This window comes from Rhagoletis zephyria, unplaced genomic scaffold (assembly GCF_001687245.7).
Source record: "Rhagoletis zephyria isolate East Lansing unplaced genomic scaffold, Rhagoletis_zephyria_1.1 Rzeph_scaffold_00158, whole genome shotgun sequence".
NCBI classification, from domain to species: Eukaryota; Metazoa; Arthropoda; class Insecta; order Diptera; family Tephritidae; genus Rhagoletis; species Rhagoletis zephyria.
The window spans coordinates 239135-261599 of NW_016157242.1; the positions used below are offsets into that span (position 1 = coordinate 239135).

Below are 22465 nucleotides of genomic sequence, written 5' to 3' on the forward strand. Positions count from 1 at the left end.
TGGCGAACAAATATTGTTATGTATTACAAAAAAAAGTAAAATAAATTGGTTTTTTACAGAAATTCAATGAAGAGAATTCACTTACGTTCGAAAAACTAAGCGAAATCGAAGAATACGTTGAAATTTTCGCCAATAAATCACAATATATAGGAACAAAGTCTTTTTTTGTTGAATTAATAATAACCGATTGGCGCTGTGATATATGATGTTAGTGTTTAGCCGAGCTTCTCCTCCGATTTGTGGCGCCCGCCTTGAGATCGCCACATAAAGGGGAGGGACCTACAGTTTTACGCCCATTCCGAACGGCGATTGTATTTTTATGAGAAACTGTTTCTCATGCCAGAAATACACTTGGGGGCTTGCCATTGCCGAGGGGCGACCTCTATTATAAAAACGTTTTTGTTTCTTATTTGTTGACGTTGGGTTGAACAGGGCTTGAGCCCAGACCCTTCGGAATGGTAGCGCGCACTGTTAAGCAATACACCACAGCGGCCGCTATTTGTGCTGGATTATCTTCTAGTAATTTTATTCTTAAAGAAACAATAGGTATTGAATTGATTTACATTGAAAACAAATGATTGAATTACCCACATTGAAAAAATTAAGAAGAATGTGAAAAGTACAGTCAGTCAATAAAGTTTAGGTACAGCAATTTTTTTACAATACGAGCAACTATTTTTTAAATATTTTATTTTTCGCTCATTCTTTAAGGTTAATTCTACAACAAAAACTTTTTGCATAAGGTTTGGAACTCTGATTTTTGAGGTTTTTGTTGTAGAATTAACAATATTTGTATAAAAAATTAGCGAAAAATAAAATACTTAAAAAATAGTTGCCGGTATTGTATAAAATTCACTGTACCTAAACTTTTGACTGAGTGTATGTGTGTATCAGTAAAAAATTTATATCATAGTTAAACAAATATTCCATATTTGTGCTTAAATATCTTGCTTTAAGTATAATTTTTATAAAACAACTAGCAGACCCGTCGAACTTCGTCCTGCCCAAAATAAATTTTTTGTATTCAAACATTTTGGTCCAAGATTTTCACCAAGAGTTCACGTTCATGATTTTTAGTGACGCATTTGTCTTCTAATATTACGGTTTGGTGGTTGTCAGAAGGCATATTTGCCGTCTTAAATAACTTAGCAAAACTGTACATGCATACAAAGATACGTAATAGTTTCAGTGCGTTTGAAAGGCGCCACGTCCCCTTTTCAAATTTTCTCTAAGAGCATGGGATTTATTTCATATATCTCTATACCATTTTCGAGTAATCTACCATGGGAGGTGCCACGTCCCCTTTTCCAATAGCCCCAACTTTTCTTCATGACCAGTCGCGTTTTATACATATATCTTGCACATACCAAGTTCCAGTACTCTTCCATGAACACATCCAGAGATATGCAGTATGAAAAGTTCGATGTGTATGGGAGGTGCCACGCCTCCTTTTCCGATAACCACAATTTATCTCCATGAGTATGCGATTGCTTTCATATATCTCCATACCAAGTTCGAGACCTCTTCCATGAACATTTTCCGGGATATGCAGTATGAAAAATTCGGTTTGTTTGGGAGGTGCCACCCCCCTGCACCTAGCGGTATGAAATATGCTTTACATCCGATTCCCATACCTACCATATATAACACAAAAATTTCATAAAGATCGGTCGAGCCGTGTAGGAAGAGTTCGATTTTTATATATTAGATAAGCATGATGCGAGAACATAGAAAAAATTTGGATGAAAAAAAAACAAAAATTTCATTGTAATCGGTTAAGCGGTTTCGAAGATTAGCGTAAACGAACACAGTGACACGGGATTTTTATATATTAAGATACTCCTAGCACCTACCATAGATACGTTTGCGTACCAAATTTCAATTTAATTTGACTTATGGATTTGAAATTATAGCTGATAAAATTTTCCATGCCTATGGGATGTGCCACGCCTCCTTTTACAACCCCATTTATATATAAGCACCTACCGTTGATATATCTGCATACCAAATTTCAAGTTCGTGGGACTGATAGTACCGACGTTACAGCTGATATAAAATTCCATGCCTATTGGATGTGGCACGCCCCCTTTTCCAAACTCATTTATATATACGCCAATATAAGTACCTACCATTAAAATGGCTGCGTAAGAAATTTCAAGTTCAAGCGACTTATAGTTCCGGAGTTATAGCTGATAAAACATTCCAGGTCCATGGGACGTGCCTACTATAAGCACCTGCTACAGATACGTCTGCGTACCAAATTTCAATTTCACGTGACATATGATTCCGAATTTTCCACGCCTATGGGATGTGCCACGCCTCCTTTTGCAAACTCATTTATATATACCTTACTGTAAGCACCTACCATAGTTATATCTGTATACCAAATTTAAAGTTCATGTGGCTTATAGTCCGGAGTTATAGCTGATAAAATATTCCTATGGGATGTGCCACGCCCACTTTTACAAACTCATTTATATATACCCTAATATATGCACCTACCATATGTGTGACTGAATAACAAATTTCAAGTTCATATGACTTATAGTTTCGGATTTATAGCTGATAAAATATTCCATGCCTATTGGATGTGCCACGCCCACTTCTACAAACTCATTTATTTATATGGTAAGCACCTACCATATATATGGCTGTATACCAAATTTCAAGTTCATGTGACTTATAGTTCCGAAGTTATGATTGGTAACAAATTTCACGCCTATAGGATGTGCCACGCCTACTTTTACAAAGTCATTTATATATACTCTACTGTAAGCACCTACCATATATATGACTGCGTACCAAATTTCAAGTTCATGTGACTTATAGTTCGGAAGTTATGGCTGATTAAAAGTTTCCCCCTATGGCAGGTGCCACGCCCCCTTGTCGATTCCCAATTTTTTTTTACCCTATTATAGGCCCAGGTGTCATGACAATACTCTGTCAAAAGTTTGTTCGATTCTGTCCGACCGTTTAGGCTGCAACCGGGCACATACGTACATACATACATACTTCCACAAATATATAGTAGATATATCCTTCTCTTTGCGTAAAATAATTTTTTGGGATGTCTCGGCCACAGGGCCACCTATCGTGTAAGTTTCAAGTCCAAATATTTCTTTTCAATTGGCTAAATTGTTTTCTAAATATGAGCCAAATTAGCAAGTAAATGTAATTTTTAAGAATATTCTGACCCCAGCGCCGCCTAGCGAGCAAATTTTTTATAGAAATATTTCTTTTCAAGGTAGTGATATATGTTCCAAATATGAACCAAATCGATCCAGCCGTTTAGTAGTTTAGTGACATTCAATGTACAGAAAACTGTATGAAATTGTGAAATCGTGACTTCTCAGCATTCTTCATTTTTCGGCAACAACAACAAAAAGTTTCAAATTTTTTTAAATCAAAAAACCTTCCACACAGAAGGTCCAAAATAGCACTTTTTAAAGAATTGAAATCGGTTCATCCGTTTGGTCAGGCATCGCGGTCATAAGAAAAACATTTCATTTTTATATATATAGATAGATATTGGCTCAACTTGCGCCGACATCAAATCCGTACCTTTTGCGAGGTACATATGTTTCCTCTCTGTTGATTTTTTGAACTAGTACAGTGTAATCTTTATTCTTAGGTTTTGTTTCAAAAACTTACCGCAAATCCAGGATAAAAGTGAGTGTTTTTCCGTCAACCACCAGAGCACGTGGTTTCAGCCGAGTATTATAGGATGACTTGCTGTTGTCCAACTCGGCTAAGTAAACATTAATTGCACTCTCGGCAGCATCGCGGGAACGTGCCGTTAGACTAAATATATTGGAGTAAAATTATATCCCTTTGACTTGAATTGAAAGATATCAGAAGTATAGAAATATAGCATTCGCACATTTATTTGACGCAAGCGCAATGCAGTGTAAAGTAAGTTCAAATTTGTAAGTTCTACATGCATCCCTGATAAATTTTGTTTATTTCTACCAGAACATTTTAAAAAGTTCCAAAAGATCATATTACCAAAGATTTTTATCTTGTACAATGAAAAGACACACAACACGAAAGTGGACCCTGCGATTATTTTACCACGTTTGTTTTAACCAAGAGCTCGGTAAAAGGCTCGATTGTTCAATTAAGCAAGCCCCGGTTAATTGGCTCCGCGTATAATTCTACAAAATAACTTGTGCGATCTTCAATCTCAATTAAACGGGCTTTGCTATCGTAGAAATTAAAAATTCTTCGCGATGTTGTCTTTCGGAGCTTTTGAACAAGTTCCCGTAGATTTAAATAAAGTTTAAGCGTGTTGCAAATAGAAATTGCCAAACTTGAAATATACCGGCTTATATTTCGAGTGCGCTTGGGTTAATTTCATTGCATTTAGTGTTATTTTAATATTTCTCCAATTGCTCAGGAAGAGACAAAAAAAAAATATAAATACCGTATTATTTCCATCTGTTGCGTAAACAATTTCGCCGAATACGCAACGTTGATTGCCGTTTCTGGCTTATCGCCTGTTAGCACCCACATTGAAATGCCGGCGGAAAGCATAGCAGCTATCGTCTCTGGAACGCCATCTTGCAACCTATCCTCAATGCCCGTAGCACCCAATAATATTAAATTAGACTCCAGCTTTGCAAACGAGTCACGAATTCGTCGTTCTCTGTTCTCTAATGACATTTCAATTTCTTGATGACGCGCCCACCATTCGGTATACTCAGCAGGGTTAAGTATCCGTTTCGCCATGACCAATATGCGCAAACCATCACGCGCATAGCGATCCAATTGTTGTAGGGTCTTTTCTCGCATTAGACCTAACGTATAAAAAATATACCAAAAACGGATATAAATATGCTAATTTCTTCTTTTCATTCAAGGTCATATACCCTCCGGAGTGTTTGGGGCGCATGGCGCTAATACAGGCATAATGGAGCTGTCGGCACCTTTTGAATAAAGTATGATTTCCTGCGTTCCAGTGCGACGAACAACGATGGACATGCACTTGCGGTTCGAATCGAAAGGTAAAATCTTTAGAACTTCATATTCTATAATACCTGTGTTGGCAATGCTAACTAGTATATGATTTGGACTACGATTGACCAAACAACAGTCATAGCTGTAGGCAGCGTTCACCAGCGCAAGCTCATCTGGACTCTCGGCTTCATAAAACGGTCTTCCGTCGGCCGTTTTGATTGGTTGTCGGTTCTTTGTTTGACTGGCAAATGTATTTTTATTTAGGAAGATATAAAACTGCGTATATACATATATATGTATGCATATTTAGATTACTAGGACTTACTTTATTTTGTTGGAAAATTTTTTCGCTTGTGCTTTTACATTAAGAAACGAGGTAAGGCTTGTTATTTTTGAATTTATCACTGCTTTTGCTCGCCCCGTTGGTGCTATGCTATTGGAAATTGATTTAATTTTCAATGGAGGCGAATCAGAAGTAGGTGTAGTCTCTGCAGAGCTGTTTATCGGCGATAAAGATGGAATATGTGTCCGCGACGGCAAAATATAAGAGAGGTTTGGGGGCGGCGATGGTGTTACTGAACGCGATTCGGCTAAACGAGTATAACGATCAGGGGGTATAGCAGGCGCCAAGTTATTATACTCTGCCGCTATAGATGATGAAGACGAATCTGTTTGAGTTATATTTTGAAGTGGAGTTCGATTGTCCTTTAAACCTTAATCAATCAAATTATATAAGCAAAAATATTAAACAAGCATTGAAACTTACTTTCCAGCACTCCTGAATCACTCTTGCTCGCTCCTTGAACCTCCATTATGCCACTGGCATTCATCAAATCATGATGGGGTGTGGCGCTTACAATCACAGTATTGCACATTGCTAATACCAAAAGAAATTCTTGAAGTCGTTGCGCATTTGGCGATAAACAGTGGCCAGAGTTTATTACTTCTAGCATATCATTCATCAATGTGGAATTTGATATTAACGGTGGCGCAGGCGTGCCTGGCTTTGAATGCAATTTTTCCAACTCAGAAGGCGGGTGATTGTAGTCAATGCCATTGACAATGCATCGCCGAAACAGCATTTTATTTTCAGTGAGTGTTCCTGTTTTATCTGAAAATATATGCTGTATTTGGCCCAATTCTTCTGTAATGTTCATTGCGCGGCATTCTGTCTTTTTATTTGTATCCTGGTCGTACAAGTCAATATTGTTGTGTATGTGGTACACTTGGAGGATTTTGCATAATTCGATTGTAACGTACAAAGACAATGGAATCATCACCTGCAATATTATTATGTACGTCCAGAAAGTCAAAAGGCCTTCATAACTGGGGTTAACGTCAAAAGGTAGATATGGTACAGGAAAATGCTTAAAAGAGGTTAACCACATTTTGCAGCCAACAGCACCCACAATGCATAATATCAATAAAATTATCACACACCTGAAAGAGAGAGAAAATCATAATTAAATTACTACTGTTTTATTTAAGTTTATAAAACATGGCACAAATGGCACTTACAGCCGTATTCTAAAAAAATCGCAAACCTTAGCTCATCACTGCTGTGATTTTTACTGTGCCTCCAAGTTTGCTGCTGCAACAAATAAGCCGCTAAGCTAAGCTTTTGTGTATTTTCCTAGCACTTAAAATCGAATTTTTGTGGCATATTTTGGGACGCACTAGAAATTACAACAGTGATGAGCTAAGTTTTGTGACCCTGTTAGAAAAGAGGGGTTAATTTAAAACCGTAGTCGTTTTACATATCGCACACCATCTTCAAAAGAGGCACAAATGATTTAACGCAATTAATGCAAAAACAGGTATTTAAAGTAGTTTTCTAGTTAGAGAATATAATTACGGAGAAAAAATATTTGCATTAAGTGCAGATAAATCCTACGAATTGATTTATGCATAAAAATCGGCCTGGTGTGCGATATGTAAAACGACTACCGTTTTAAATCAAGTGTATTTATTTAAAAACAAAAAGAAGAAACAGTTAGGTTAATGTAGTTGCCTCACTTGGACGGTAACTGAGGCAGGGTCATTAAAAACTTGGATCGATGGTGTTTAGACCGCAGCCTTGCAAAAGCTGGACAGTCCCACAGCAGCTGCGAAAGTTAGAATCCGGTAGAATATTTAGAGTAGATATTTACCCCCTTGTCGACGTCGCGCAAATCAGCAGCAAATCGAATTCTCCTCAGTAGGTGGCAGCTATCTCTGCCTGGAAAACTCATAAAGTGATCTGGAAGCCTAAATTTTAGGTTTGGAGTTTTTTTCAGCACAAATTGACCATGTTGTGATTGACGGAAGGCATGTTTCTAGTATTTTAACGTCGAAAAGGTGCAGTCACAACAGATGGCCAGGCCAATGCATTCGACTCTCACACCTGCTCTCAGAGAGCACTCTTCAACAAACCGATATATGCGAGCAGTGGAACCACATTTCCCGTTCATTAAGTAACGCCCCCGAAGAAGTAGTCGAATTTCAGCGAGCCCGAAAGAACAACTGGTACGATGAGGAGTGTCAGGAAGCTGCAGAGAAAACAGATGCCGCATACATGGCCACGCTGCGATCGGGCGCAACGCGAGCCTTGTGGGACCATTCTAGGGAGCTGAAGAGGGAAGCGAGACGTATTTGCCGCATTAAGAGAGAGGCCGCAATACGTGAGTGCGAAGAGCTTGAGATGCTGGCCGACAGGAAGAACGCCCGAAAATTCTACCAGAGGGTTAGGCGACTTACGGACACAAGAACAACAATCGCGACCTAGTGACCGATGTCCAGAATGTACTTAAATTGTGGAGGGAACACTTTTACAACCTACTGAATGGTAGCAGCGCTGAAAGTAGTGAAGAAGACGAACCCGAGTCCCCAGTCGATGATGATAGAGTAGCTGTCCCGCCACCTGACTATGACGAGGTACGAATAGCGATTTCGCGGCTGAAAAACAACAAAGCTGCTGGAGCTGACGGCCTGCCAGCCGAGCTATTCAAGTACAGCGGCGAGGAGCTGATCAGCTCGTATGCAGAACATACGACTGGAATTTAAGTGTGCTCTGCCTAATCCACAAGAAAGGCGACCCCGCCATTGGCGCCAACTACCGTGGAATCAGCCTTCTAAGCACAGGTTGTAAGGTCTCATCGAGTGTATTGTGCGAAAGACTGAAGCCCACCGTCAACGAGCTGATTGGACCTTATCAGTGTGGCTTTAGGCCTGGAAAATNAATAGCGATTTCGCGGCTGAAAAACAACAAAGCTGCTGGAGCTGACGGCCTGCCAGCCGAGCTATTCAAGTACAGCGGCGAGGAGCTGATCAGCTCGTATGCAGAACATACGACTGGAATTTAAGTGTGCTCTGCCTAATCCACAAGAAAGGCGACCCCGCCATTGGCGCCAACTACCGTGGAATCAGCCTTCTAAGCACAGGTTGTAAGGTCTCATCGAGTGTATTGTGCGAAAGACTGAAGCCCACCGTCAACGAACTGGTTGGACCTTATCAGTGTGGCTTTAGGCCCGGCAAATTCACCATAGATCAGGTATTCGCAATACGTCTTTCTCAAATGTCAAACGTTTGAAAATGATTTGATATTGATTTGAAAATTACAGATTTCTCAATAAAAAGGGGAGTTTGATCTCCATTTGAGAATATGGTTAACTCTCAAATCAATTGCAAAGGTTATTTATCAATTGTACTTCAAATGTGGAAATAAAATTTATTATAGGAAATGTATATTTCATATTTATTTTTTCTTCGCGATGTACATATATATGTACATAACAAAAGAAACAATTAAGATAAAGTAATTTATAATAAACTAGAGTGCCAGTTGCTGTCGAAATTAGACAGTTTTTCTAGTTCTAGAAGCCTTGGAGGTTTTCTAACTTAACACGTAGCAAAACTTTTACGGTACAAATTAACTAACCGGAAAATCTTCTGCTAAAACGTAACTAAACTTTTTTTTTATCTGAGAAGGTCTTTAGAGGACTTCGGCAGGACTTGGAATTGACCCGATACATTCAAGTTTATCTATAAATGTCAATGATATGATACATATCGATAGTTCGACGAATTTCAAGAACACTAAAATTCGATAACTCAACAAAATTCGTTAACTCGACCAATTTCGATAACTGTGAAATTCGATGGTTCGATAAATTTCGATAACTCCAAAATGTAAAAACTTTGGATACCTTTATAAACTTTTACTTTTGACATATCCACATTTTTCGAAAACTATCTAAACATTTTGATAACTCGCTACACTCTGTTAAGACGATTAAATTCGATAAGCAGTGATAAATCGATAAGCTTATATAACCTTGAAATTTCGATATATTTTGGAAATTCCATAAACTTCGCTTCGTTGAACCAACCAATTTTAGTAGATCAATAACACAGGTTTACAAAAAAAAAGCTTATGCATATTAAACCAAACCTATATATCCCTATGTTATTCGACACGCTTATCAACATATGATGATAACATGATATGCATACACTTTTTTTTTGTAAACCTGTGTGATTATCGATAACTCTGTAAGTTGAACGAACTCCACGCATTACGACACCTCGATAAATTTCGTCAAATCTATAAATAATGATAATTCAATAAATATCGATAGCTTGATACATTTCTTTAACTTGACAAATTTCGTTAGTCCCACACGTTTTTATAGCTCGACAACTATCCGTAAATTTGGACAATTAAGTTTATGTGTCTACAAATTTCGACAACTCAGTAAACATTGATCAGTTTGAATAATTCGACACGTTGCGATAACTTAATAAGCATGGATAAATTTCGATAATTATAAATTTCGATTATTCGATAAATTTCAGTAACGTTTATGGCTGATTTGATTTCGATTCCTATTGGAAAATTTCAACTCTGTTAACCTAATTCTTATTTATTTCTCATTGTCTCCATTTTCGCCTTTATCTCATTTTTCGTCTTTATCTTCACTTTTGCCTTTTTTTTTTGACTTCATCGTTATCATTTATTTCTTCATCTTCATATTTATCTTTATTTCAAAGCTTAATTTCAAATGTGAAGTGAAACAACATGCGAAACATGTCAAATTGAACATGTTGCAGCAACATCTATACACAAATACGAAAATGTTTAAACGACGGTTTTGTTAAACCATAAAAACTCTGCTCATCTACGGAAAAATGCCTTTCCAACGGTGTTCTTGGTTTTAAAATCGGTTCGGTAAAATCGCCAAACGAACGGAGACAAAATTTATGTTAGCGTATTAAGATATAGATTCGTCTTGAAGAGATGCAGCTTCTTCAATCCGCGCTAACATCAAATCCACTATTTGTGGGCTTTCTCTTTGAAATTTTTTTTTTATTCATTGTTTTTTTGTTCAATTCATCTTAAATGTATTCTTACAATTTTTGATTGCGCATTTTGATATCGTTTGACACTTGCCATCTTTTTTCAAATCAACCTCAAATGAATTTCAAATGTAAAATTGGAACTACGTTTTCAATTTGAGAATCATTTGATATAAAATTGAGAAATACATTTTTCTCAAATATTTGAAACTGTGTTCGCTGGGGTGCATGCATCATCACTTATACAGAATATGGTCAGATGAACGCATGCCCGACGACTGGAATTTAAGAAGTGTGCTCTGCCCCATCCACAACAAAGGCCATTCGCCCCAACTCCCGGGGGTCAGCCTTCTAAGCATAGGTTACAAGGTCGTATCGAACGTATTGTGTGAAAGACTGAAGCCCACCGTCAATGAACTGATTGGGCCTTATCAGTGTGGCTTTCGACCTGGCAAATCCACCATACCCGAGGTGTTCACAATACACCAAATCTTGGAAAAGGCCTGGAGAAAAGGATCGCCCCTCACCACCTTTTTGTCGACTTTAAAGCTTTCGATAGCACTAAAATGAGTTACCTATACGCTGCGATGTCTGAATTTGGCACCCCTCGAAATTGATACGGCCGTGTAAAATTACGTTGAGCAATATCTCCAGCTGCGTCAGAATTGGGAAAGACCTCTCCGAGCTGTTTGCCACCAAACGGAGTTTAAGACAGGGTGACTCCCTTTCATGTGATTTCTTTAATCTGATGTTGGAGAAGATAATAAGAGCTGTATAACTGAACTGCTCAGGAAGAATTTTTTACAAGACCCTGAAATTGCTGACGTACGCCGATGACATCGACTTCATCGGTAACAAGAACCGTGGAGTCTGCCCTGCCTTTTCCCAGGTTGGATAAGGAAGCAACGCGAATGACACGGTGGTCAACGATGACAAGACGAAGTATCTTCTGTCATCAAACAAACAGTCAGGGCATTTGCTTCTTGGTAACCACGTCACTGTTGACAGTCATAATTTCGAGAAAATGGAGAATTTCGTTTACTTGGGAACCAGCATTAAAACCGACAATAATGTCAGCATTGAAATTCAATGCAGAATCACTCTTGCCAGCAAGTGCTGCTTTGGACTGAGTAGATTAAGGAGTTAAGTCCCCTCTCGACGTACCAAAGCCACACTCTATAAGTCACTCATCATGCCCGTGTTGGTGTATGGCGCAGAAGCATGGATAATGACAACATCCGATGAGGCGGCTTTTGGAGTATTCGAGAGAAGGATTTTGAGGAAGATTTACGGGCCTTTACGCGTTAGCGCCGGAAGTACCGCAGTCGATGGAATCATGAGCTGTATGAGCTTTACAACGACATGGACATAGCGCAGCGAATTCAAATACAGCGGCTCCGCTGGCTTGGCTATGTCGTTCGAATGGACTCCGACGCTCCAGCTCTGAAAATATTCAACTCGGAACCCGCCGGTGAACACCAAGTGGAGAAGGACTTGGCTTCAATTGGCATTTCCAATTGGCACAGAAGAGAAACGACTAGCGTGCTTTGTTGAACTCGGCCTAAATCGCTTAAGCGGTTACAGCGCCAAATAAGAAGAAGATTTTTTTCACCTTCATTTCTGTCAAACTTCGACCAATCCTCTTACAAGTTTACCGGTGCCTCCTTCAACACCGGCAATATTTATCTCTGCCGTGTATAGTCTACCAGCTTGAGTTTACTCATTTGTGCTAGTGAAAGTTTGAAAGTAATTTTGTGTGAGGTGAATCATTGACTAAAAATATCATTCTGAGTACACACGAAGCAACCTTTGAAACAAAGTGTCGAGGTCACCATTACGGCAACCTCTGTAGTGTACGCCATGTTATGAAATGAAAATGCGGAAGAAAGTTTTGTTTTTAACCAAACATATTTTCAGCTCACTTTTTTTCAATAAACTAAGCCAATAAACTCAATACACAACGATACACATGAGGCAACCGACACGGCAACCAATACAATAATCAAAATATTTTTAATTTTCGGCCGTCCGTTGCGGCAACACGAATTTCAATGAGCAACATGCCCTGGTTGCTTCAACGGTTGCCTCGTGTGTAGTCAGCATCATAGTCACAATCTTGAACAAAAAATATACAATTTAACTTAAGTATACAAAAAAATGCTTAAATTATATTCCACATTTTTAAAAGTACACCCAGTTTGAGATATACATATTTAATTTTTTAAATTAATTTTAATAATTTAGCTCTTTAAAGAAAAAAGTCAACAATGGTGTTGCGCATTTTCTTCCATATATATTAAAATACCAACATCCCTTACATGGAAGAAGGTGCGCAACACCGTCAAAAAAAAGAAAGCCAGAAATCAATGGTATTTTTTAGACATTTTAAACTTGCACCTTTTAATGCATGAATGACATTCAAAAATGTTTACCCAAAAAATGTCTACAAATTCTGAATAAAAACTGAAATTTTGATTAAAATTTGTTTATTTTTTCAATTTTTGATTTTGTGATTTATTTCGTTTCGTTAGACCTGTGAGGGATATTTCACCCACCGGTAATAAAAAATCGTTATCACCACACTTTCAAAATTACAATTCAGAATTTCTTTTGTACCAAGTTAGAAAAATAGGTATGTCCATTCACTTAAATGCAAACGGATTAATAATCAATGTACTGGCAGAGATTTCAGCGTTTTGTTCAAAAAGTATTTTTGAGGTTGAAATTGTACTTCAAATAGGTAAATTGAACTTTTGTACTTTTTAAAACTAATTGTACTGAAAAAAGTACAATTGTACTTAAAATACCAACACTGGTTCTCACTCAATCAGCCACTCATTCGCTCGGTTTGTCTCATTTACTTTGAGTTCGCCGGTTCTTCGGTTTTTTCTTTGACTTGAAACGAAAAAGCGACAGCGAGAAGCGTAGAAAATATTAACAACAAAGCCACGAACAATTTTACAAATTTTACGAGAGACAAAAAATAAATCAAATAGAGATAAATATATAGTTTTATTTTGAAGTTATAAGTTAGAATCTTTGCAAAAGCTTCGGAGCCAATAAATTGACCACTAGTTGGTAGGTTTAGGTTTAAAACAGTGTTAAAACACTCGATCGATTTTGTAACTCTAATAGTAAGGCCAACTCTACTGACGGGCACAGATATGTACATACTGGAAAAGGAGAAAATGTAAATTGTTCAATAATTGTGCCTTCAAACAGCCAGTTTCTGGAAAGAAATTGAAGTAAACAATTATTGTTTTTATTTGCAATTCATATGAAAAATACTTATAGCTTAATATCTTTAAAAAACAGGGATTTTTCATGACGAGCACATACGTACACAGTAGGTACATACATATCGCACGTTTAATAATATAGACATGTAATTTAAATTTTACGTTTTTGGGAATTTCATCGCAAAATTAAAAAACTTTATACCGAGAATATGTTCAGCTTAGTGCCGAATTTTCACTAGGCATTGAAATGACAAAAAATTGGAGGCATTTAAAAATGCCACGTGGAAATGAATTTACTGAGTATTTTTTAGCCCTAGAATCGTAAGACAGTTTTACCTAACTTTATTCGTAATATACGTAAATTTTGCGAACTACACCGTTTCGGTATGTTACTTTAAATAAATGTTTAATAAAAACTTATTTGTCCTCTGTACTGATTTTATTGAATGAAAATATAAAGTTTTTTGCTTCTTAAACTAAATTATTTAAAAATTTATGGGACATTCTCTAGACATTCCGTGGATATTTTCAATTTCATTTCGTTTCATTTATTATCAAAATGGTGATATTAGTACAGTAAGAATTGTCTTCCTTTTTAGAACAACAAATATAGGTACCAAATACAGTAGAGCTTACATTGAATATGAGACAATAGATAGAATTTACAATAGAAAAAACCAAAAATTAAATGTTAAAAATTAAAACAAAAATTAAATAGTTACAATTGAACTTCATTATAATCTCAAATTAAAGCTAAAGTATATTAATTTAAATTGATTTTGATGGTCTGTTTAAGTTGCTAGAAAAATGAGAGTATAAGATAGCTTTGAAGTTGCTTTTATTTAATTTTATTCTTATTGCAGTTGGAATGGAGTTCCAACTTCTAATCGTGTTAATAAAAAACAGTCTAGTCGATGTTGCATTGTTAAAATTAGGTACAATGAGGTGTCTTGTGCGCACGGATTTTGGAAATATCAGTTTGTCGTAAAGATAAGAAGTCTTGGTGTTCATTAGCCGGTATAGAAAAATGGATCTCCTGGCTATTTGTTCCACATCCTAACAAACTTGTTTTCCACTCCGATATGTGATCAAATTTCTTCGGGCCGTAAACGTATTGGGTGACATTATTGGATAGTACAACGAACTTATGAGCCGAGAGAGTCTAATCTATTTTGTAGATGCGGTGACCATATTTATGGGAGCCGAATACGGGACAAGAAATAATTTTGCAAATTTTTCAACAAAAACTTACTGATTAAAGTCCAAGATCCTAGATTTATAAACCTCGAAACAGCATCCTTATAGTAACATCTGAAATTTGTGGGATATTTTTCTCGACATTTTCAGCCCGCGAAATTTGTTAAAAAATTCGTTAAATTTTAGTATTATAAAGTGTAATTTTGATATCTCTAAGACTTTTTTGGCAATTTTTTTGTTGACGGTGTAACGCAGTTTTTCATAAAAAGTAAGTATCTATGTTCAGCAATTTCTTTAAAGGAGAAGCAAATGAGCATCACTTTCCACTTGCACTTTATTATACTCGAATTTAATGAGTTACAAAACTGCAAGCCAAAATCTTTTTTCTAAAGATTCTAGTTAAAATTTGAAATTTTGGTGAAACATTGCAGAATTAATTTTTACAGTTTTTTGCACAAAGTCGGAAATTCGGATTTATATGATTTTTGTTATGAAAAAAGCTTTACTTTCATAAAAAAATGATAAACATTAAATAAACTAAAATTCCGAAGATTTTGAATGCTAATTAACGACTGACTTTATTCAATACGATAAAACGTTTACAAAGAATGAATGACGAAAAGACAAATGCAAAATAGTATGCAGGGTTGCAAGAGGTACATAGTTGTAACTTTAAGTACATATTCATTTACTACTATTTACTACGAACTACTTCGCCTCCACAACACCTCCTCTCGAAGTACAGAGTTTATCCCTCTGAGCTGAGGTCGACAAGACCCAAATGCGATGAACAAACACTGTGTTTCATTTGCGTGAGACCCTTGGTAAGAATGTCCGCTGGGATTTGCTGTGTTGACATGTATTCTAGCGTGATCGTATTATCTTGCACACAGTCACGGATAAAGTGATGACGTATGTCAATGTGCTTTGTCCGAGGGTGGAAGTTCGAAGATACGGCCAACTTTTGTGGGCTCTGATTATCGTTAAATAATTTGACGCTGGCACAATCAATTCCCACTTCTTTCAAGGCAGCTTTCAAGTATAGGGCTTCCTTAGGAGCCTCAGTTATAGCAACGTATACCGCTTCTGTACTTGAAAGTAAAACAGTACGTTGCTTGCGCGCTTCCCAGCTTACAGAGGACCCGGCAAATATAAACGCAAAACCTGAGCAGGATCGCCTGTCTGCTAAATTTGCTCCCCAATCGGCACTGACTACACCGTACAAATCCACACCTGTTTTCTTGTACAGTAAAACTTGTTGTAATATACCTTTGACGTAACGCAAAAGTCTCTTTGCTGACTTCCAGTGGTCATCCAAGTAGGTGCTGTTGAATTGACTCATAAAATTCACGGCATACGCTATGTCCGGTCTTGTAGATACCGCCATGAACATCAAAGCGCCGATTAGACTTTGACACGGGTATTTCGCCATGACAGCCTCGTTTTTCGGCGCATGCAGTGTGAGTTTGCAATTCGCTTCTATTGGCGTTTTCGAGGGATTGCATTCTGACATGCCGAAACGTTTCAATACTGATTCAGCATACGACCGTTGTGATAGAAATATCTCGCCCTTCGCCAGATTCTGCTGCAAATCTATACCCAGACATCGATTTACCTTGCCGATATCCTTTATATCGAAATGTTGTGAGAGCGTTTCCTTCGTTGCTTTTAACCAATTATCGTTGTAAGATGCTAACAGCAAATCATCTACGTATATAATGACCAACATGATGTTGTCCCCTTCACGCCGCACGTAGAAACATGGTTCGAAATTCGTTGACTTTAACCCAATCCGGTTCAGAGTTACAGTTGACTGGCGCAAACCATACAGTGCTTTCTTTACTAAACACACAGGGTTGCTTTGTTGTAGTGATGCTCGCCACTCTTCTGCTGTTCGCTGGATTTCGTTGCTATGCTTCGTCAAGCCCTTTAAGCCCACAATTCCTGTGCAATGTACACTAGTTGCTCCTTTGGTATATTGCCCAGCAACGTGGTGTTGACTAGCTCCGCCATTTTACTCGCGTTATTTGGTAAAAAATTTCTTTCGCACATGTACGATCTGTCGAGGAGACAATTGTAACGAAGCGTTTTTGCTGCCCTGACGCTTCTTGTACAACGCTGGGGTAGACTCGTTATATCAAAAATTACAATAGGAAAAATCGGTAGCGTCACTTGCAGTGGCTGGGTAACGGCACCCGCGTCCCGTTACCGGTCCCTTATGCCTTGGTGGCGTGACTTTGCTGTTGCTCTGCTGCAATCTGGGCGACGCTCTGTTAACGCCGGTAAGCGGTGCTCTGGTAACGTCGGAGGGTAGCGCTCTTCTTGGCGCTGTTGACATTGCTCTGCTGACGCTGGTAAGTGGCCCTCTACTGGCGCTGGTGAACGTCGCTCTTCTGACGGCGGACGAGCATTGACCGCAGCCGAATTTTGTGGTCACTACTTTAGAGTGGCGATGTCTTGTGGTGTAATTTGCCAGCTCCCAAGCAATCCCTCCATTCAGTCGTAACTCTCACTTCGGTCCAGTGGCCACCACTTTGTGAGTAATTCCACAAAACGTGAGGAATTTCGGATGCGCTGAGTATTTATTGAGGACTTTTATTTTAAGGAATTTTTGAGGAATTTTCTCTCGATATATTTGCAGATAACAAATGCAACCATGTTTTGCACAACTGTTCTTAAATAGCTCTGGAAATTTTTGAACAAAAAGTTTTCTTAAGTTTCCACACAAGCGGCTTGTCAAACCTACTTTTCCCATTTCGCCATACACCATGCAAACATGACTCTTCAAGCAAAAAATTTCAGTTTTCCTAGATTTTTCTCTCTTGCGTCCTCATTCGGTAAAACTTCCGTTACGAATGAGGCGATTTTACCATGCACAACGTAAGCGGTTTGATCTAGCATCAACATGGCGGCCAGAAAATCAAAAAATTTGGATCTTTGCTCACATTTCCCTCAAACGGCTTGTCAAACCTTCAAACACCCCATACACAACATAAATAGCTTTAAGCAAAGGGATATTTCGCTTGGATTGTCAAGCCGCTTGTGTGGTGTTTTTCGCTCTTAAGCACACCCGGATTTGCTGCTAAATATTCAAAATGTTATCGATAATTTTTTTCATTCCATCGTTATATTTTCAACTTATTTTGAACTTGCAAAATCTCGAAAACGAATGGAGAGTACACGCATTATTCGATCATAAGAATATTCATATTTGGGGTATCACAACGGTGTTGTAAGTGTCGTATTGTTGTATGTCGTAAACTTTAAACGCCTAAACATATATCAAGGGGGTTCGCAAAGTACCATCACAGTCATATTATGCATTTTCGCAGTGTTAGAAAATAGTTGGTTGTGGTTTCAAGTTCTCTAAAGATTTACTTAAGCTTTTAAAGCTTACGACATACAACAATACGACACTTACGACACCGTTGTGAATCCCTCAATTGATTCTTCATTAGATCCAGAAAATTATAGGAAACAAGTTTTTGAATTAAAAACTCTTCAGGTTCATATAAGTTTTCCAATTTAAAAAAAAAATATAACTGCAGTACTAATAGCCCTTTTCTAATGCTTCAGTAGAACTTATATTAAGTAGTTTAAAGATCTGTAGGACTGACTTAAGGACCACATTGAGCACTGATATACTTGCAGCAATATTATATACAAATCAAGGCATAGAAAAAAAGGTTATACTTTGTTTGAGCCACAAGAACAGATGTACAAATTTAATTGGAGAATGTAATTAATTTTTATACTATGTACCTTTAAATAGTATGTGGTACACAATACTCATATCAGTAATATTGAGTAATTTGCTCGGATTTTTCATTTGTTTTTGAGGAATTTGGTAAACTTCTGTAGCAATACTGCTTCGGTCTATGGCTCCCTACCACTGAGTGGCGATGTCTCGTAGTGTAATTTGCCAACTCACAATTAAACTCTCCCTTCAGCTGTAGCTGTTCAGCCGCGACCACAGCTCGGTGCTGACTGCTTGCTTTTCCGTCGTGTTGCTCGTTTAATAGCAGTGTTGCCATAAAAAAATACCAAATTCCTCAAAAACAAATGAAAAATCCCCAAAATCCGAACAAATTACTCAAAATTTTCTTATTTCAGATATGAGTATTGTGTACTGCATACTATTTAAAGGTACTTAGTATAAAAATTAATTGCATTCTCCAATTCAATTAGTACATTTGTTCTAGCGGTTAAAACAAAGTAGCACCGTTATTTTTTATGCCTTGGTTTGTATATAATATTGCAGCAACTATATCAGTGCTCAATCTGGTCCTCAACCGAAGCATTAGAAAAGGGGCTGTATTAGTAATGCAGATTTAATTTTTTTTTTTTTTAATTGGGGAACTTATATGAACCTGAAGAATATTTTGATTCAAAAACTTTTTTCCTATAATTTTCTGGATCTAATGAAGAATCAATATGAATATTCTTAGGATCGAACAATGCTCGTTCTCTCCATTCGATACCGAGATTTTGCAAGTTCAAAGTAAGTTGAAAATATAACGATGGAATGAAAAAAATTATCGATAACATTTTGAGTATTTAGCAGCAAATGCAGATGTGCTTAAGAGCGAAAAACACCACACAGGCGGCTTGACAAACCAAGCGAAATATCCCTTTGCTTAAAGCTATTTATGTTTACCACGGGGATGTATGAAGGTTTGACAAGCCGTTTGAGGGAAATGTGAACAAAAATCTAAATTTTTTTGATTTTCTGGCCGCCATGTTGGCGTTTGATCAAGCCCCTTACGTTGTGTATGATAAAATCGCCTGATTAGCAACGGAATTTTTACCGAATGAGGACACAAGAGAGAAAAATCGAAGAAAACAAAACCCTTTTACATTGTGAACCGGAAGAAAACTAAAATTCTTTGCTTGAACAAGTCATGTTTGCATGGCTTATGGCCAAATGGGAAAAGTAGGTTTGAAGAATGTATGACAAGCCGCTTGTGTGGTGTACTTCGGTCTTTATAAAACTTCGGAAAGCTTTTTGTCCAAAAATTTGCAGAGCGATTTTAACAACTCTGTTGTGTAAAACATGGTTACATTTGTTATCTGTAAATATATTGAGAGAAAATTCCTCAAAAAATACTCAAGCGCACCAGAAATTCCTCGCGTTTTGAGGAATTACTCACAAAGTGGCAACACTGTTTAATAGGCTGTGTAGGGCTGCCAACTATCCTTAACTATGAGGTGCCATATTGAGGATAAAAAAGTGCCAAAATGTGCCAAATAGAAAAATAAAAGATCCGAAAATGGTGCCATCCGTTTTAATCCTTCCCATTTAGCAATAAATAAGAACCAAATTTTTAAAACAAAAGTGCAATGCCAAAATAATATAAACCAGTTGAATAATCTTTAAAAATTAGAAAATTTTAGTTGAGAAAAAGAAGTACACGCAAAGGATTTCACAAAAATTTATTGAAATATTTCTATTTTTGAAAAGTACCATTTTGGCACTAAGTGGCAAATTGAAAAATTAAGTGCCATTTGATGTAAGATAGAGCCAGACATAGCACGGTTTGAGCCAAGTTGGCAGCCTTGACTGTGTGCTCGATGCTGCGTTGTCGCGCAGCTACATGTTGCTGTGTTATGTTGCGTTGTCATGGCAATGAAGAGGCTGTCGAGTGTTGCTATGACTTGTGTTGCTATGGCTTGTTGCTTGGCTGGCTGCTCATACTTGTGTTGATGTGGCTTATTGCGCTGTTGTTGTTGTTGTAGCGGCTGCAACAATCCCGCCCAGATCGGATGTCTGGGAAGTTAGCATACGGTATTACGCAAAACAAAAAAAAAAGTTGTTCTGAGTAGCCTTCCAATAGTTCTAGAGTTCTTGAAGAGGGGAAAAAAAGTTCTGGATATTTTCACAAAAAAAAAAAATGATTTGAAAATTGGGTATGCCAGATTCACGCAGCATACGACGTGTGGCAAAAAGGCAAATAAAAAGTTGTTCTGAGTAGCCTTCCAATAGTTCTAGAGTTCTTGAAGAGGGGAAAAAAAGTTCTGGATATTTTCAAAAAAAAAAAAAAATTAATCTGTTCTGAGTAGCTCTTCAATAGTTCTAGAGTTCTTGAAGAGGGAAAAAAAAGTTCTGCAAAATTACGCCGAAAAAACACTTTTTTCTAAAAAGTCAAGAGTTAAATTTTTGAAAAAAAAATAAAAAATTTAAGCTGTTCTGAGTAGCTCTTTAATAGTTCTAGAGTTCCTGAGAAGGAGAAAGAAAGTTCTGCAAAATTACGCCGAAAAAACACTTTTTTCTAAAAAGTCAAGAGTTAAATTTTTGAAAAAAAAATAAAAAATTTAAGCTGTTCTGAGTAGCTCTTTAATAGTTCTAGAGTTCCTGAAAAGGAAAAAAAAGTTCTGCAAAATTACGTCGAAAAACACTTTTTTCGAAAGTCGAAAATAATAAAATTTTGAAAAAAAAAAAAATTAATCTGTTCTGAGTAGCTCTTCAACAGTTCTAGAGTTCCTGAGAAGGAGAAAGAAAGTTCTGCAAAATTACGCCGAAAAAACACTTTTTCGTAAAAGTCGAAAAGTTAAATTTTTGAAAAAAAAAATAAAAAATTAATCTGTTCTGAGTAGCTCTTCAACAGTTCTAGAGTTCCTGAGAAGGAGAAAGAAAGTTCTGCAAAATTACGCCGAAAAAACACTTTTTCGTAAAAGTCGAAAAGTTAAATTTTTGAAAAAAAAAATAAAAAATTAATCTGTTCTGAGTAGCTCTTCAACAGTTCTAGAGTTCCTGAGAAGGAGAAAGAAAGTTCTGCAAAATTACGCCGAAAAAACACTTTTTCGTAAAAGTCGAAAAGTTAAATTTTTGAAAAAAAAAATAAAAAATTAATCTGTTCTGAGTAGCTCTTCAACAGTTCTAGAGTTCCTGAGAAGGAGAAAGAAGTTCTGCAAAATTACGCCAAAAAAAACACTCTTTTCGAAAAAGTCGAGTTAATTTTTTGAAAAAAAATTTAATCTGTTCTGAGTAGCTCTTCAATAATTCTAGAGTTCCTGAGAAGGAGAAAGAAAGTTCTGCAAAATTACGCCGAAAAAACACTTTTTTCAAAAACTCAAAAAAGTTAAATTAAAAAAAAAAATAAAAATTAAAAATTTATTCTGTTCTGAGTAGCTCTTCAATAATTCTAGAGTTCCTGAGAAGGAGAAAGAAAGTTCTGCAAAATTACGCCGAAAAAACACTTTTTTCAAAAACTCAAAAAAGTTAAATTAAAAAAAAAAATAAAAATTAAAAATTTATTCTGTTCTGAGTAGCTCTTCAATAGTTCTAGAGTTCCTGAGAAGGAGAAAGAATGTTCTGCAAAATTACGCCGAAAAAACACTTTTTTCAAAAACTCAAAAAAGTTAAATTAAAAAAAAAAATAAAAATTAAAAATTTATTCTGTTCTGAGTAGCTCTTCAATAGTTCTAGAGTTCCTGAGAAGGAGAAAGAATGTTCTGCAAAATTACGCCGAAAAAACACTTTTTTCAAAAACTCAAAAAAGTTAAATTAAAAAAAAAAATAAAAATTAAAAATTTATTCTGTTCTGAGTAGCTCTTCAATAGTTCTAGAGTTCCTGAGAAGGAGAAAGAATGTTCTGCAAAATTACGCCGAAAAAACACTTTTTTCGAAAAAGTAAAATTTTTGAAAAAAATAAAAAATTTATTCTGTTCTGAGTAGCTTTTCAGTAGTTCTAGAGTTCCTGAGAAGGAGAAAGAAAGTTCTGCAAAATTACGCCGAAAAA

At 36.8% G+C, this 22465-nt stretch overlaps 1 protein-coding gene across 3 annotated transcripts in view; it reads right to left on the reverse strand.

Moving 5' to 3' along the window:
- The window catches only part of LOC108354668 (probable phospholipid-transporting ATPase VD), a 361569-nt gene that overhangs the window by 200514 nt on the left and 138590 nt on the right, over window positions 1–22465 (reverse strand). For all 3 annotated transcript variants that reach the window (XM_017605863.1, XM_017605848.1, XM_017605855.1), the window contains exons 6-10: window positions 5723–6396; window positions 5282–5669; window positions 4869–5197; window positions 4424–4796; window positions 3652–3801 (exon numbers count right to left, since the gene is read on the reverse strand). In XM_017605863.1, coding sequence (XP_017461352.1) covers window positions 3652–3801; window positions 4424–4796; window positions 4869–5197; window positions 5282–5669; window positions 5723–6396 — 1914 coding nt within the window. The remainder of the gene's footprint in view (window positions 1–3651; window positions 3802–4423; window positions 4797–4868; window positions 5198–5281; window positions 5670–5722; window positions 6397–22465) is intronic.